Source organism: Varanus komodoensis, unplaced genomic scaffold (genome assembly GCF_004798865.1).
Source record: "Varanus komodoensis strain SLA01 unplaced genomic scaffold, ASM479886v1 scaffold76, whole genome shotgun sequence".
Classification (NCBI taxonomy): Eukaryota; Metazoa; Chordata; class Lepidosauria; order Squamata; family Varanidae; genus Varanus; species Varanus komodoensis.
The window spans coordinates 119,308-136,990 of record NW_025336429.1 but is presented as its reverse complement, the minus strand read 5'-3'; the positions used below and the strand labels follow the sequence as shown (position 1 = coordinate 136,990).

Genomic DNA, 17,683 nt, shown 5'->3' with positions numbered 1-17,683 from the left:
TTATGACCTATAGAGCCCTAAACGGCTTGGGTCCTGGCTACCTGAACGAGCGCTTACGTCTGTATTTGCCCGACCGCCCTTTGAGATCTGCGGGAGAGTCCCTTCTCCGGGAACCCTCCATGAAAGAAATTAGGAGAGTAAGTACTCGGAGGAGGGCTTTCTCTGCAGTGGCGCCCAACCTATGGAATTCACTCCCCAAAGAGGTCCGCCTGGCACCGTCGTTACTGGTTTTTCGGCGCCAGGTAAAGACCTTTTTATTTAAACATCATTTTAATTGTTAAAACATATGATCTGGCCAGGGCAACTTCTTCTTCCTTCTCTTTCTCCTCCTATATTTTTATTTACTTATTTTATACTGATAATTTTATATTTGTAAATCAATGTATTTTTTGTATTTTTTATTTAATGGTAATTTATTATGTACTATTGTATTTCAATGTATTTTATTGTGTTGTAAGCCGCCCCGAGGTTTCGGCAAGGGGCGGCATAGAAATGTAATAATAATAATAATAATAATAATAATAATAAAATAATAATAATAATAACATTCCAGAGCAGACTGTAAAGCTGTACTTCTCTATGTACCTTAACAGGAGTACAGCAACCAGCAGAAGCTGGAAGGCTTGTCCATATGTCCTTCCAAACTGATCTTTTTTCCTTTGGGTACCATGTTTCCCCAAAAATAAGACTGGGTCAGGGATCGGCAACCTTTAACACTTAAAGAGCTATTTGGACCCATTTCCCACAGAAAAGAAAACACCGGGAGCCACAAAACCCTTTTGACATCTAAAATGAAGATAACACTGCGTATATCGTTTTTTACCTTTATGCTATGTATAAAAAAACTATAGTGTGTTGCATTTATGAAATCAATGAACTGCTACAGAGAAAACAATTTTTTATTTCTGCATGCAACTAAAACATTTTGAACTCCGAAAAAAAAGATGCCGGGTTGAAGGTTAGTTTCAAATAAAATAGTCAATGTCTATCTGAATCCTCCTCGTATTTATGATAAAAAATAAGTTATCCACCGGCAGCAAACCAAACACGCCACCGGCAGCAAACCAAAAATGCTTTCTGCTTCTGTGTGCCCTCATCCTTTTATCACGTGTCCTGGATAAAAAAAGGACTAACTGATACTTTCATATAAAGTAGAGTTTCTGCAATACAACAAATATAAATAATAGTCTGGTGAAATATTGAACAAGCATCCCTCTCCGAATGTGATAATGTCACTGGAATTTTTATAAGAATCTTCTTAAAACAAGGAAGTAGATCTATATCTTCATTATGATTTAGCTGCAGCTCTTGTTCAGTCACTAAGAACGGTTATTTTTAACCTTGCATTATAAACTAGTAGGACTCCGTTCATATATTTTGAATAGGAGAACTGCTTCCTGCAGAGTCAAAGTCAGTGCTAAAGGGCTGCATGCATTAAACAGCAAACCCCAGAAGTTCGTCAGCAGTAAAAGCAAATGAATCTTCGGTTTTCTTCAGAAACTTTTCTTTTCTTTGATTTATCCATGGTTGGCCTTGGTGGGGAGGAGGGAAGCTCAGTAAATTGGCGCGGGTTGCAAATATAGGTGCGTTTAGTGACTGATTACCAGATAAACAGTCAAGTGCTGTGAATTGTGACAGGTCCCAAGTGCAGCTTTTATCATTCAGAGGAAGGAGATTACATTGGGAGGAAGAGAATCCTTTCAGCATTGTTTTGTGCAAAGTGAGAGCCTGCAGGAAGCTTGTTCCACTCTTTCCCTGCACAATAGCAGAGGAAAGTCGCAATTTACTTAACCAGCTAGCAGGGCGTTCCTGGGTGGAAGCCTCATCATCACCGATTGGTATTTTGTAACTCGGAGCCTCGGTGGTAGATCGGCGGCTGTCACGCCTGTTTTGAGCGACAGAGCAGCAGCAGAGGGATTCAAGAGCCACGTGTGGCTCCAGAGCCGCGGGTTGCCGACCCCTGGACTGGGTCTTCTATTAATGTTTGCTCCAAAAGACTCATTAGAGCTTATTTTCAGGTGATGTCTTATTGAGAGCCAGTGTGGTGTAGTGGTTAAGAGCATGGGACTGGGACTCGGGCAATCTGGGTTCTAGTCCCCGCTCAGCCATGGAGCCACCTGGGTGACTTTGAGCCACAGACTCTCAGCCCAACCTACCTCACAGGGTTGTTGTTGGGATAAGATGGAGGAGGAAAATGATGTAAGCTGCCATGAGCCCTTTGTAGGAAAAAGGCAGGATATAAATAAATAAATAAAATAAATTTTTTCTTACAAAAGCTGTAAGAGTCTTGCCCCGAGAGTCCTCCATAATTCCTTTCTTGTACTGGATGGAATAGCTCTTTCTTTTTGCACTCATCTTATCTGGGGGTCAAAATATTTAATATTATAAATCAAGTGTTAACTGTAGACTTACGAGACAGAGTGGCAACACACAAGTGCATAGGTACGTCTGTTACAACACATGACGTATTGAATTATGAAACACATCTGTTGTTTGTGCATTGTGCAGGTACTCTGGTCATTTGGCAGTAAGTCTTGAGTCCATCTGTTTACATAAGTGTTTACCTCTTGTCCAAAGCTGCCCGCTTGGGTATTTACAAATACTTAATTATAATTTATATTATCATTTATCTTAAGTATTAATCTCAATAATTTTATTTATTTATTTAAAACATTTCTATGCCGCCCCCATCGCAACAAAGCCTTGGGGCGGCTCACAGCATACCTTTTATCTATTTATATCTAATTATATATTAATATTATTATTTTATAATCCAATATGTCCATCATGTGTTGATGTACTAAATGTGTCCGTCTGGTTGACCATCTTAACTGATGCTTATTTTGGGGGTAGGGCTTATATTACGAGCATCCTGAAAAATCATGCTAGGGCTTATTTTCCAGTTAGGTCTTATTTTCGGGGAAATACGGTAGTTTCCTTAGGAAAATGTGCCCCATGATATTCTGACAGGAAGCTAATTAAGTGGGAACTTGATGGCATTTCTATTAGATGGATCTGGAATTGGCTGGAGAACTGGATTCAGAGGCCAAGGGGCTTTGGCTTAAAGGTGACTTAGCACATCATCCAAATTTGGACAACACACTAAGCCACGGAGGGTTTACCAACCCTCGAACAAGTTTTTGGATGCTTGGTGGCTTATAAACCACCCCAAGGGAAGGGAGTGGGTTTCACACAACACACTTTGCTCCCCGCTCCCCTTGCTCACCCAGTCAGTTTCATTGCACAGTTGCTGACTCCCTGCCCTCCAGCAGAGCCCACTAATTAAGACATGGCATAGGCCCCATTTAAAATGGATCTAGGAGCTGCCATTAATTTCCCAGAATGCCATGGAGCAACACTCTATTGGGGCACTGTTGGAAATGAAAATGACAATTCATTCCAACTTGGTACTGCTTCAGAGGCCTGCTGCAGCCACCAGGTAAGCCCACTGAGATGTAAGAATGGGTACCAGAAGGCATTTTTGCAAGCAAACCTGATAATTAAACCCTGGTTTGATCACCTAACTATAAGAACCCCATAGGATCTTTCCATTAATCAGCACTGGCATATGTGGGGGCAACTGGTGAATCTCCGGACGTTTGGAGCTACAAATTCTACCTGCAAAGACAGTGATGAGAAGAAATGAGGGCCAAAACATCTGGAGAACCACAAGTTGATATAGGAAATATTTGCCAGTTTTAACCATATTTTGACTTGCAATAGAGGGTACAGGTTATGTTTCCATGCTCCGAAAAGCTTCACCTGCCAATTCTTTCTCCCTGCTGTTAAAGACAGATGCTCAAGTTAATGGAACCCGTTAACTCTACAAGACAGGTGAGCTATTTGTGGACTGGTAGCCATGGTGGAGTCATTGAACCGTGCACACCACCCTAAGCACCTTGGAAGAGGGGTGGGATGAAAATGGAATAGCTTATGATACTGAGAAAACGGTGCATTATTAAAGAGAACTGAGTGGACAAATTTGAGTACTGGTTTCAACTCACCACAGTATTAGCAGAATGTACCAAATTTGAGTACTTGTTTTGACTCACCACAATATTAGAATGTACAAGTTTTATTAACAAAATGAATCATATTAACAAAATGAAAAAAGCACCGAAGTATCTTCATTCCAAAACAGGAGATGTATCTGCATGAACGGCATCTTCTCTCCACAAGAGAAGGGCAGTAAGAGGGGATGCCAAATGTTCCTTCTACAGGGTAATTCTTTACTAATAGAGTCAGCAGCGGGAAGCATATCCTAGGGAACATTTTAGACCTTATAAGAAAAAGTGGCATCCCCGAAATGTCCCACTGTTGATGAAGCGATAAATTTTATTTCAAATTAAAGAAGTCCATTGTTGGAGGGAATCAAACAGCCTGCACACAGCTTGCCTAATGGAGGTTGACTGGGCACCTGCCCCACTTCTGGATTCGATCTTGCCTCCTAAATGGTGACTCTGGAAGCATAAAACAATTGAAGCAGAGTCCTTTTGTCTCCAGACTAGTTTTCTGGAGGATTTTGAAGGACTGGGCATTTCCGACCTTAGGGCAGTAAAGAGGTCTGCTCATAGCAGAAATATCGCAATCAAGGTGTGAGTAGCTTCGGGGTTGCGAACTAATTCCCAGGTGTTCTGGCTGCGCTAAGGAGTTACTGTGCCTGCAACCATCATCCAATTCCATATAGGCTGAACTGTCTGATGCTGTCTCATCTTGGAAGCTAAGCAGGGTCAGGACTGGTTGAAAACTGGATGGGGGACTTCAACATTGTGAACTGCCCAGAGAGCTTCAGCCATGGGCAGTATAGAAATATAATAATAATAATAATAATTCCAACCAAGAGCAAAGAACTATAACGCTTTTCTTATTTCCCACGGTAATCAACTAGAAACACAAAATCTTGGTTTTCCAGACCTTTACATGGGACTAGGACCACATCAAAGTGGGCTGATTCCAAACAGGTCTGAGCAGCAGTGGGATATTTTTGAAAGCACCAAATTGGGATCTGAGTCAAATCAGGGCGGGAGGGTATGTCAGTGCACACCTGCATATACACACAAGTCATTATAGGAGCCAGGAATGCCCCTGTCCAACAGGCTTACTCATAAATATAAGCCTTATTAAACCTGAACAAGTTTTATATTGCAATGGGCAGCGTGGTGTGGCAGCTCTGGACCAGTTACAGATTCTCGGCAGGGTTGTTCTGAAGATAAAATGGAGAGGAGAACCTTGTAAGCCACTTGGGTTCCTTGCAGGAAGAAGAAAGGCAGAATATAAGTGTAATAATAATAGTCGTAATAAACACTTAGGATCATAGCCTAAACTGGCTCATTGGATATTAATAAACTGATATATTCTATGCAAACTTTGTGGCTAGAATTTAACCTATTTATGGCTAATAGGGGACAGCAGCTAGAGGTTCTGGAGAGATGGCTTCTGGCTGCCCACCTGCTGATCTGGAGGCTACAGAAGTTTTGCAAAAGGTGATTCTGTAACAACAGAATCTGGTGGCAGTCCAGTTTAGATGGTGGTGGGTTGGTGCAACTAGAACACCTGTGTCTCATTTTTCAGAAAAGCCATGTAGGAGCGTTCATAAGGTCTCTGTCCAATGAGTTCTCTGATGCCTGATTAATATATCTCTCCGGGAAAAGTCTCTCCCACACTCTATGCATTTGAATGGTTTCTCTCCTGTATGGATTCTCTGATGATCCTTCAGATGTTCTCTCCGACTGAAGCTTTTCCCACACTCAGGACATTCGTAGGGTTTCTCCCCTGTATGGATTCTTCTATGCCTTTTCATATCACCACATTGATTGAAGCATTTTCCACAGTGGGAACATTCATACGGCTTCTCTCCGGTATGGATTCTCTGATGTCGTGTTAATACTTCTCTAAAAGTGAACCGTTTCCCACACTGAGAACATTCGTGTAGTTTCCCTCCAGTGTGAACTTGCTGATGGTTCATCAAATGTTCTTTGCGACCAAAACACTTCCTACAGTGAGAACATTCGTACGGTTTCTCTCCTGTATGAATTCTTTGATGTTTCTGCAAAGGTTCTTTCCGACTGAAACATTTCCCACACTGGGAACATTTGAACGGCTTCTCTGCAGTGTGAATTCTCTGATGTCGTTTCAGGTCACCTCTCTGACTAAAGCATTTCCCACACTGGGGACATTTGTGTGGCCTCTCCCCAGTATGAATTCTCTGATGCCTTGTTAATACCTCTTTAGAACTGAACCTCTTCCCACACTCGGGACATTCGTGCCGTTTCTCTCCAGTATGAAGCTGCAGGTGATTTTTCAAACGTTCTCGCTGACTGAAGACCTTCCCACACTGTGAACATTCATATGGTTTTCCTTCACTTTGAATTCCTTGACTTCTCTTTAGTGACTTTTGAAAGCTAAAGCTCTTTCCACACTCAGGAGAATTACTAGGTTTCTCTTCGGTGTGGTTACTCTGATGGCTGATGATATGTCCTTCCCCGTAATCGGAGAGCTCACCCTCACCCTTTATAATTCTCTGAGGTTGATCAAAATACGAGTTTTGCTGGAGGTTTTCCTCTGACATGGGATATTCATCACGGCCCTCCACACTGTGCATCATCTCAAGTTCTGATCTGCAGCAATATTTTCTGCCATACTTGGAGAACAAGGACATGTTTTCTTTTGTGTATATTTCAAATGGGTGGCTAATTGCAGCTGGAAAGTCTCCTGCGAGCTCATTGCAGCGATTCTCTCTCCCTACTGGCTGTGCCCCTTGTCCCCCTTTAGACAGGTGTCCTTCCTCCTGCATCTCTGCTGCCTCCAATACATTCACTTGGCTGATCTGTGCAACCATCCGGGGTGTCTCCTCTGGCTCATTTCCTGCACACTGAGAATGCTCCATCTTGACCTGACTTCCATTTTCATCACCTGCAAGAACAGAAAGAATAGCATGTGTTTTCCTTCTACTCCGTTTTCCTCTGCTACATCCCCCTTTCTGTCTCTTATGATACTGATCACTTGTTCCTTTTATATGGGACTGTGGTTTTTAAATTGCAGAGCACCAAGCAAAACTTTAAAAATATATTAAATAATTTACTGTGTCCAAACGAAAGAAAAAGTCTACAAAGTTTGTTTATTTTGAAAAGAAGGAACCAGCTGCCACATTCAAAACTCTCCCACAGAACTGCAAGGCATCTGAGAACTAGGAAGACTTCAGAAGAAAGACATGCAATGATTCATCAGAAATACTGGTGGGATATTAGGCACTAGAAGTTAATATTTATTTATTTATTTGGGATATTTCTAGGCTGTCCAATCACTCTGAGTCTCTGGATGGCTCGCAACAAAATCAATAAATACAACAGTATAAATATAAATATCATCATCATATCATAAATACCCCAACAATGATAAAACTAAATAACCTACGACTGAAATAAAAATAATTAAAATCTATTAAACATTAAAATATTGGGTAAATAAAAAGGTCTTGATATATCTATAATTATATAGGAAAGGCAGAATAAAGGGTATTTAAAACCTGAGGATAAAGTTTTGTTATACTGGAATAAAAAGCGAAGTAGTCATAAATATAGACTAAAATGTAGATATTCTGAAGATCTGAGGAATACCTTGGCGATTGCCTTTGTGTGGTTTATTCTCTGTTTTTGTAAAGCTGTATGTTCTCGAACAACTTTTAGTTAAAAGTGCTGGTATCATAACGCAAATCTATGGTATGCCTGTATTTGATACTGTGGGTACCATTCTGTTCAACCCAGGAGCTGTATCAGAAGAGCATGACCGGGAATCACCACAAATCTATCTATCTATCTATCTATCTATCTATCTATCTATCTATCTATCTATTTAGCAAGCTTCTATGCCACCCCATTTGCCGAAGCCTCAGGGCGGCTCACAACAATAAATAAATACATATTAACCATAAAACAATATAATTGGAGACGTCCTGGCCAAAGTGAATGACAGGCAAAGTGAAATGGAATAGTAGGTAGAGAATGTGACAGCTGTTAAAATCTGACGGAGGACAGAAACAGATTCTGTCAAGGAAAGGGAGTTAAGTAATAGAGAGAGGTCGTAATAGAGACCGTGAGAGGAATTTGAGGACAGAGAAAGCTAGTCAGCATGACCAACTGGGGAATGCTGGGAACTGCACAGAATTTTTTCTGTCCAGAGAGACGTCCAACTGGGCCCCAGTGGAATTAGAGGTATGAACGAGAAGGGAGAGAGAAGGCTTGCAAGGGCCTCTGCCCTGAAAGGCTGCCTTAGACATATTTTAAATAAACAAAATAAAAAACAGTGGAAGCATCTATTGTGTTAGATGTTTAGAACAATTATTACCACTACTTGACAGATACTTGATTCTGAATGTTATCCTGTTATATAAGTAAATGTTTATTCTTTTAAATGCCTTTGTTCTGGTCTAGGTGAGATGTGGGTGGTGCATCTCAGCTCACCAAAACTAGGTTTGCGCAACATGGCAGCCCATCGTGGGCAATTTGCCACAGTAGATTTCGGTGTCTTCCAAATTCCAACTGCTTCTTACAGGGCGGCTTATCTGGGGGCAACAAGCCATCCTGACAACCCCTAGCTTGCTCTAGGGGTAGTCAAATCCATGTTGGTTTGTCGAGTCTTCTGAATGCAGGATGTGAAAAATGCAGAACAAGTGCTTTCTTCTCTTTCATAATAGTGAAATTTGAGTCTTGGGATGTTTAGAAGAGGCACATCAGATCAAAGCAGGTTCTTCATACAATGCCTGACAGATTTATGGTACTTGTAACCACAGAATGTGATGGTGACTTTAAAGGAGAATCGGCCAGATTTGTGGAAGGCATCTCTGCCAGTGGCTGTGAGTCATGGAGAATCTGTGGAGAGGCAAGATGCTATTGCATTCTGCTTTCTGGTGAGGCACAATGTGCTTGCAGACATTTGTTTAGCCACTGTGGGAAGCAAAACGCTGGATCAGATGGACCAGTCCATGGGCATCGTCACACGTTCTTCTGAACTCTATAATGGAATTATCACTACCAGGATATTTGTGGTGCAGGTGCCATTTTACTTACATCTCAAACCTACTCATACAGTGGTACCTCGGCTCACGAACTTAATCCGTTCCACATCTCTGGTCGCGACCCAAATTGGTCGTGATCCAAGTCAAATTTCCCCATAAGTGTCAATGTAAATAAGGTTAATCTGTTCTGCAACTATTTTTTTTATGCACAAAAATTTGAAGCAAAGTGACAAAGAACAACAAAGATTGTGGCCTTCCCCCCCCCCACCAACGATTGTGCGGGGGGTGGGGGGAGACGGGCACGATCTCGGGTGTGCTGGGGGGAGGCATGCGCAGGCGTGTGTGGCTGGCATGCGCTCAAGCAGGGAACACAGGCGCAAATACAGCCATCTCCCCGCCATCACAAACTTGGCCATCTCCCCACTCCCAGCATGACTGCAATCGCGCCTGTGCAGGGAAGGCGGGCACGATTGCGATCATCACCCGATGCGGAGTTCACGACCTGCGGCAAAATTTTCATGAAATTTCTGTTCGCGACCCAATTTAGTTGTGAACTGAGGTGTGCGTGAGCCGAGGCACCACTGTATGTCCACCAACATTACAGAAAAAGCCCACGTCTCCCATGTGTAACAGTCCAAACAAATATCCTATTTTTGGAAATGAATTCAGCTCCATTTATGTCATTTTTTCCAGACACAAGTATTTAGAAATTGAAATATGCCTTCCACCTCCATTGTCCTTCTCTCTATCAAGATTTTCGCTTTACAAATAGCAGACTGGATTTACTGAACACGAGTAGAAGAGGTCCTTACCCAAAGAGCCCATGTTTCCACCATCCTCCTGCAGGACTTGCCATACCATGGTCTGTTGGCCTGGCTGGGTCAAACTCTGCTTGACTATCTGCAAATATACACCCGTTTCCTTGACGTTCACAGCTCCCTGCAAAAAGGAAAAAAGAAAGCCACCATTCTTCATCAGTTTTCGCTCTGGAAAGGAACAGTGACAGCAAAATTATCACTCATGCAGTCAAAACTTCAAACCATTATATTCATCATGCTTGGTCTGTGCTGTCCCGAATTTGAGAAGGCAGGTCAGTGTTTGCAACATTTAGTCTGGTGCTCTGGCTGCTTGGACACATAATCCTACTTCAACATACGCATGTCCCACGCAGCTTGCAGTCTAGGCCGACCTCTGGAGGCCTGAAGGAGATGTGGGTGGCATGAGGCGTCACACCAGCTACTTGTTCATTAGCCCCATGTCCATCCCCGGTGAGAAGCGCTGCCAAAGAAGCCCTGGCCAGTTGGGTGCTGGAGGCTGCAAAAGCATCTCTGAAAGACGGTTATGCTCCCATCCCCCTAAAAGAAGCCATTTCATAACTGCTGAAAGGCCACCCAGTCTGGCCCTTGCTCCAGGCAGGACACCCTGTTAAAGCTTCCTGAGAGATGGCTGTCCGACTGCCTCTTGAGTGAGTGCTCCTCCAATGTCTTCTTTTCCCAAGGCTAAGAACTACAGCTTAGAACTTCCCATGGCAACATTCAATACCACCAAGCCTGGTACTCTTCTGGGCTAACTGGCTGAGTTAGGACTTGGAGGCACTGCACTGCTGGCCATTATCTGGCTGGTGGTGCTGGAGGACTGTGGTTCAGCCTTGTAGCCATTCATTTATGGGGCTTCCTGGGATGCAATATTGTCTTCTGTGCCTCTTAACATGTTCATGAAGCTTCTGGAAATCAGAGTTTTGGGTTGGGTCTTGCTATTTCTCTCTCTCTCATTCTCTTTCTCTCATGTTCTTTTATCAATGGAAGCTAAAGAAGTCCTGAGCAGGCGCCTAGATCCTGTGAGGGATTGGATGTGGGTGAACAGACTGAGGCTCTGCCTAGGCAAAGCTGATGTCCTGTTGGTGAGGAGACAATTTAACCAGGGATTGGAGGTGCCAACTTTTCCGAATGGGGCTCTGAAGGACCAGTCTGAAGACTGGGAGTCCTCCTAGGTTGCTCATTGCTTCTGAAGGGCCCACTGACTGCTATCATGAGGGTCACCTTTGCTCAGCTTTTGCCCTGGGGAAGACCTAGGAGCCAGTGTGGTGTCGTGGCTAAGAGCGCGAGACTGGGACTCTGGCAACTTGGGTTCTAGACCCCACTTGGCCATGGAGGCAACTGGGTGACTTTGGGCCAGTCACAGACTCTCAGCCCAGCCTACCTCACAGGGCTGTTGTTGTGGGGATAAGATTGGCAGCAAGAGAAAGGGAGTGATGTAAGCCACTTTGAGATTGTAAGAAAAAAGTGGGATATAAATCTAACAAATAAATGACTGACTGACTGACTGACACCACAGTGATCCATGCCTTAATTATCTTTCATTCAGATGTCTTAATGTCCTGAATGCACAGGGCTGCTCCTGAAAACCATGAAAACTAACTGCAGCTGGTGCTAGTATGCCCTTTAAAGACTGCATATCATCAGTTCTGAATTGCCTGCAGTGGCTTCCAGGCTGCTTGGAGCCCAATCCAAGGTTTGAGATTGGAATGACAGGGACAGGGTAACTCAGATCCCTTCCCTTCAGGGGTTGCTCATAATGAGATCTCCACCAGAGGCCCCGTGATGTGTCCCGCCACCACACAAAGTTAGGATGATGGGCACAGAAGACAGGCTGTAGAAGCACCTCAAATTGGCATCCTTCTCACAGAACGTCAAGCTTCCTACTGAGTTGGAGAAAAGTAGTAAAAAAAAAGCTGCTTTGCTAAGCCATTGACTCTTAAAATTGGATTTGGCCTGTTTTTAAACAATGTTCTACTTTTTTGTTGTGACTTGTCTGAATTATATTATACATCGGTCTGACAGACACGGTGAGCAGAGACACGATACATAAATGAATAAGGAACTGACTATATGGGTTGTCAAGAGTATATGCATTACCTTGGATACTAAATACCCCAACTTTGCACAGAACAACCCATCTCCCCAGAATGTCACATACTTCTCTGAGACCTGTTTGGCACCTTTCTTGTCCTTCGGCTGGGAAAGATGAGCTAGAAAGTCTTGGGCATTTGATTCCACTCCCTACAAAGATGGAAAAAAGATTTCAGAGGGGAAACTAGTCTGCCCCAGCATCCCTGGGGCTCACAATAGTTAGTTTCAAGACTCCTGTCTTCCCATTGTATCCCCAACCCCGAAAAGGCTCCTTCTCCATCAGTCGTCACCACCACCAGTCCTGTGCTGACAGAATCAGAGGAGAAGCAGAGCATTCACCTGCCCAATTGAAAGACATGGTTTTTCCTATCTTCCGTCTCCATTATTTTTCCTTGTGCGCCAAGTCTTTCAGAATATGCACCCATGAGCAGGAACTGATTCTTTATAAGCCGCTCTGAAGGGTCCTTGTGGCGGATAAACATACTCTAAATAAATACATGCAAATAAAACCAATGGTTGCTGGAAATACTCGCTTTGCTTTCCTTGTTGGGCCTTGTTCAAAATTCTGTTGCACAAGAGATGAGGTTGCCCTCAGTATATGCAGGGCAGCTGAGATACTGTAAGGAGCTCAGTTTGGATTTAGCAGGTCTGGTCTTTCACAGTTTGTTTCAATGATCTTATAGTAAAACTGCTTGAATTTTGTAGGGGAAATTGGTCAGGAGAAAGACAGAAGTATTGGGTTGGCAGGAGTCTTAGATATGTAGAACGCTGTTGAAAGATATGGAGGTGCCCGTTGATTAATATTCTAAGGTCTGGCATATTCAAACAGATGTAGAAAGATGCCAAACATCTTGCAGCTCTTGCAAGAGGCTGATGTGAGAGGGCTGGCCCTACTTTTCAGCAAGGGAGTATCGAAGAAATCCACAATGGATTTGAATGAGTTTGGTGTATTGCGATTCTGCCCTGTAAGTTCCATGGCAGAACCACCTTCTCCGAATCAACCAGATTCTGGAGACTTGTAGACCATTCTTCCCCAAGGGTGGGGAGATTTGCTGATTTCCATTTGCACTAATGCTCATTTACACAAATGAACGAAACCATATTGGATAATCTGCATTAGCACCAAGATGAATGAGAGCAAGGAGAATGAAATTCTGGTTTAAACAAACATGAGTCCAATCTGCAAAACACAAAACATAAATGGAATGGATTTCCTAAAATATCTGTGCATTCTTAGTGCAGCCTGTGATTCCCATTGCACTAAAAAAAGTGGCAGAATATTTTACCATGAAGTGCAATCTTACCCAGAATGTTGATCTCCACATCACTGTTTCCCTTGGCTTCTTCATACATCTGTCCTTTCACAGCTTCGAGAGGCTCTTCCTCAGTATTCAGGGAATCTTCACACTCTTCCTTCACTGATCCCTGAAACAGAGAGGACGATCCCAGTCAGGATATGGCTGAAACGACTGTTCTCGTGTGGCAGGGTCTCATGAGATAACTGCTTTTCAGTCTTTTCAGCCTTGAAAGGAGGAGACTCAGAGTTAGCGACGTACAGGTATGTGAAGCGGTGACACGCAGATGTAGGACACAACCTTTTCCCCCCTGCAGGGGAGGGCAGGACGCGTTCCAATGGAGCAAAGCTCAGGGATCTAAGATTTAGGGTGGATGCCAGGAAGTATTTCCTGATGTTTAGGACGCCCAGAGTATGGAATGGGCTCCCATGGAAGGTGGTTGAAGCCCCATCAGTGAGGGTGTTCAAGGATAGGCTGGGCATGCACATGGTGGGCATGAGAGGAGCCGGCTGGAGCCTGGGGTCAGACTAGATGGCCCGGGAGACCCCTTCTGACTTGCTCTGTTTCTGTGTTTTGTGGCCCTCTCCCTGAAAACACAGGCCGAGAATTTTAAGATGTGCAATGCTCTCACAATCATAGCATCTACATCCTGCCAAAACCGTATCTGTGGATTTTTAACCCATTATGGATCTCTTAAAGGAACCATTGCCGTAGTTGAAATAAAATATGTCAACTTCAATCAACCTTGCATTGTGACGATGAGAGAGGTAAGTATTTTAGGGAATATCCTTCACATGTTTGGACAGAAATAACGTCCCAGAATTCCCAGTACTCGCCTGGCAGCCATGCTGAGTGAGGGGACAGCTCAGTTATAGGACAGTTTCTTGTATAAACATGCATTGGACTGTACCCTTAAAGGTTCTGACAAACTGAAAACTGGTAGAAGACTCACAGAGCAAAGAAGAATCATAGAGAAAAGAAATATCAGAGAATATTGAGGCTTCATGATTAAGAAACAGAGATGATGAATTCAATGACAGTGAATCACGACTAATTTCTGAGAACAACTGTAATAGCTTCATGTGTCTAACTATCACTTCTCACAAATTTTTAAATATTCGATATTTTATAATATATGATATCTAGTTCTTTACATATTGTATACAATTAGGCAGCAGATTAAGACCTTCTTCTAGCAGGTATTTAATTTTTAATCTGTTATTCGGTTTACAACTTTTACTACTGGGTCTTCAATATTTTATTGCTTATTTATTGCATATATTTTATTATTTAGATTATTTAGGTATTTTGTATATCTTTCAATTATTATTTTGTTGTTTATTATAAATAACTCTAACTAAATCTTGACTTGGAATAGGTTGCAGTGAGGTGGGATGTAACTATAGTAAATAATAATGCTGAGAGTGATGATGACAATGAATGCATCTAATAATGCAAAGATACAGGTATTATGTGCGGTACTATAGAAGAGTGGAACTTTATTCACTTGGAGCGTTTCTTCATAACATCATAAAGGCTCTTTCATCATAAAGAATAGGATTTGGCTCATTCAGAATTCTTTAGCCTCTCCTGTTTGTTATCAATTCCATTTATAACTAAGCAACTGGAACCGGTTTCAACAAATTAATTCACATTCTGTGTCCTGTTACACACTTTGGGGATTGAGTGTTAAAGCCTTACCTGCCATTTCCTTGTCTTGGCCTCCTGCTGGCCCATCAGGAAGTCCTCTGCCAGGGTCACCGCCTGGGAACAGGAGTCCGGCCCTCCTGCTTGGATCCAGCCCTGGAGGTCGGGCGGCAGGCTGGCCAGGAACTGCTCCAGGATCAGCAGCTCCAGGATCTGCTCCTTGCTGTGCCGCTCCGGCTTCAGCCACTGCCGGCACAGCTCCTGGACTTGGTTGTGAATCCTTCGAGGGTCTTCCACCTCTTGGCAACGGAACTGCCGGAAGTGCTGGCGCTGCATCTCCATTCTCAGGGCCTCCCCTCGCAAGATGGCGGCCTTCACTTTCCCATAGTCTCCTTGTTCTCTGGCCTCCAGGCTTTGAAAGGCCTGCTCGGCTTCCCCGCTCAGTGCTGGCAAGAGCCGGGCCGCCCACTCTCCTCTAGGCCACTGGCAGGCCTTGGCCACCTGCTCGAAGGAGGCCAGGAAGGCCTTGCCATCTTCCCAGGGGGCGGCCTCTGGCATCCCTGGGTTTCCCCACCCCGGGTGAATAGGTTGCAATGTCCTCAGGAACTCCTGCCATTGGGCTTCCCAGTGCTGTTGCATCCCCTTGGACGGCTCCCCTTTGCCCACTTGCAGCATCCCCCAGCCTGGCTGCTCAGCCACATACCCAAGATGAACTGCACCAATGGCCTTTCTTGATTGTTCTGGTCCTTCCTCTGATCGGGCCCTCGCAGACATTTTCTCCTTCATCACTTTTCTCTTCTGACTCTGCTTCTGAATGCTAAAAGGGAAGAGCAAGCAGGATGCCTTCAGGAATGTTGGGTACTGCCTGACAAGGTTTGCTTTCAATCCTCGGAAGTCTCGCCAGAATCACAGATGACGGAGGAAGTTACAGGAATTCTGCCTTCTTAGCTGATCTTCGATCAACCGAGTGTGTGACTCAAAGCTAGTGAGATTCACATGGGAATGGAAGAGTTGCAGTCGTCAGAGGCTGCCAGGGAGCATTGCTGGAGCTAAAGAGGAGGGGTTTTTATCCTAGTAAAAAGAGAGACCAATGGAATGGGATGGTTAAAACATAGAGATGAACATGTACTTTAGACAGTGGTCCTCAAAAATATGTTCTCATAAATCCCAGTATGAAATGCTTCTATGTACACCACAAGGAGCATAGGAAGAGAGAGGCTCCCGAGGGCCACCTAACTCAGCATTGTCCACACAGACCGGCAGCAAAAGCTCAGGCAGGAATTTTTCCAGCTCTACTTGGAGACAGTGGTGTGGTGGGAACTTTAGAAGCGGGGGAAATTCCTTCATGATAGTCAGAGCCATGCCTCAAAGTCCCACCTAATTCCAAGATTATGTAACCTGTGATTATGCAATAAAAATGAGCTTTGTCGCTTTCTTTGAATTTCTGTTGAGTAATGAATGCAAGATGAGGGTATCTCTTTTTCAGCTTTTAGAAGTTATGTCTTATTTATTATGAATGAATGATTTTTAAAACTGGAATCCTAGAATCATAGGAGAGTTGGAAGGGGCTATGAAGGCCATTGGGTCAACCCCCTGCTGTTGCAGGACACCACATTACACCATCCCACTCAGATGGCTGTCCAGTTTCCCCTTGAATATCTCTAGTGTGGGAGAGCCCCCCACCTCTCTAGGCAGCTGGTTCCACTGCTAAATTACTCTGACAGCAAGGAAACTTTTCATGATGTCTAGCCTGAATCTGGGTTGCTGCAACTTGAACTGATTATTCCGTGTCCTACACTCTGGCATTAGCAAGAAGAGATCTTGACCTTCCTCTTTGTGACAGCCCTCGAGGTACTTCTAGAGGCTTCGGCGAATGGGGCGGCATAAAAATGTTATTAATAAATAACATGTATTAATAAATAAATAAATAAAAATATCATGTCCCTCCTCAGGCTTTTCTTCCCAAGGCTGAACATGCCCAGTTCTCCCAGTCTCACCTAAAAGAGCAGTGATTCCAAACCCTGGATCACTTTTCTTGCCCTCCTCTGAACCCTTTCATGCATCTTTCTTAAATCTTGGTGCCCATAACTGGACACAGTATTCCAGATGTAGTCTGACTAATGAGGAGTAAAAGGGAACTACTACTTCTAGTGATTTGGAAGTAATACTTCTATTAATCCATCCCAAAAGACACCTCCGCTCTTAACCTGTTAAATTCAGGACTCCAACACCATAGCATCTGTCAGCCACAAACCAGCAAAATTAAGTCTCTTGAGAGGTGTGGGGAGGAAACAGTGATGGTGACTTCAGGGATCCAGCGACCCCCCTGAAGGCCCCCTCCAAAATATGTGGGGGCAGTCCAACTCCCAAAGGATCCCCTCCACCATACCCTTGCTTGGAAATGGGGGGATTGGAACTTGGGGCCTTTAGCATGTGAAGCAGGGGCTCCACCACCTGGATCCAACTCCCCCCATAAGTGTTCAAGGAGAGAGAACGTGGTTACAAGATTAACCCATTATTTATTTATTTAAAACATTTATATGCCATCTATTGCACCAAAGCATCTCTAGGTGGCTCACAATCTTTTATGTCCCTTGTTCAACTCTCCCTTCAAACATGAGTTAATCCCCCCACCAATCAAAATTAATTTTAAGAATGTTTCTTCTGATTTTATGAATGATTGTCACGAGCAAACTGTTTTGGAATGGAGTAGTTTGTATGCTACAAGCTGGGATAGAAATACATCTAATTAAATAAGTAGACAGACAGGAAGTCTTAAGCAACATGCTTTCCTTCAAGCAGGATGAAGAGGAAAACAG

The 17,683-nt window shown here is 43.6% G+C and overlaps 1 protein-coding gene across 1 annotated transcript; it reads right to left on the bottom strand.

Moving 5' to 3' along the window:
• Positions 1-4,059: 4,059 nt before the first annotated feature.
• On the bottom strand, positions 4,060-15,696 carry LOC123035044 (zinc finger protein 383-like). The gene is made up of 5 exons (XM_044452881.1): positions 14,919-15,696; positions 13,227-13,347; positions 11,990-12,072; positions 9,826-9,952; positions 4,060-6,912 (listed from the first exon to the last, which is right to left on the bottom strand). The coding sequence occupies exons 1-5, from the start codon at positions 15,648-15,650 to the stop codon at positions 5,591-5,593; spliced, it is 2,385 nt and encodes a 794-aa protein (XP_044308816.1). The 5' UTR covers positions 15,651-15,696; the 3' UTR covers positions 4,060-5,590.
• Positions 15,697-17,683: the final 1,987 nt, after the last annotated feature.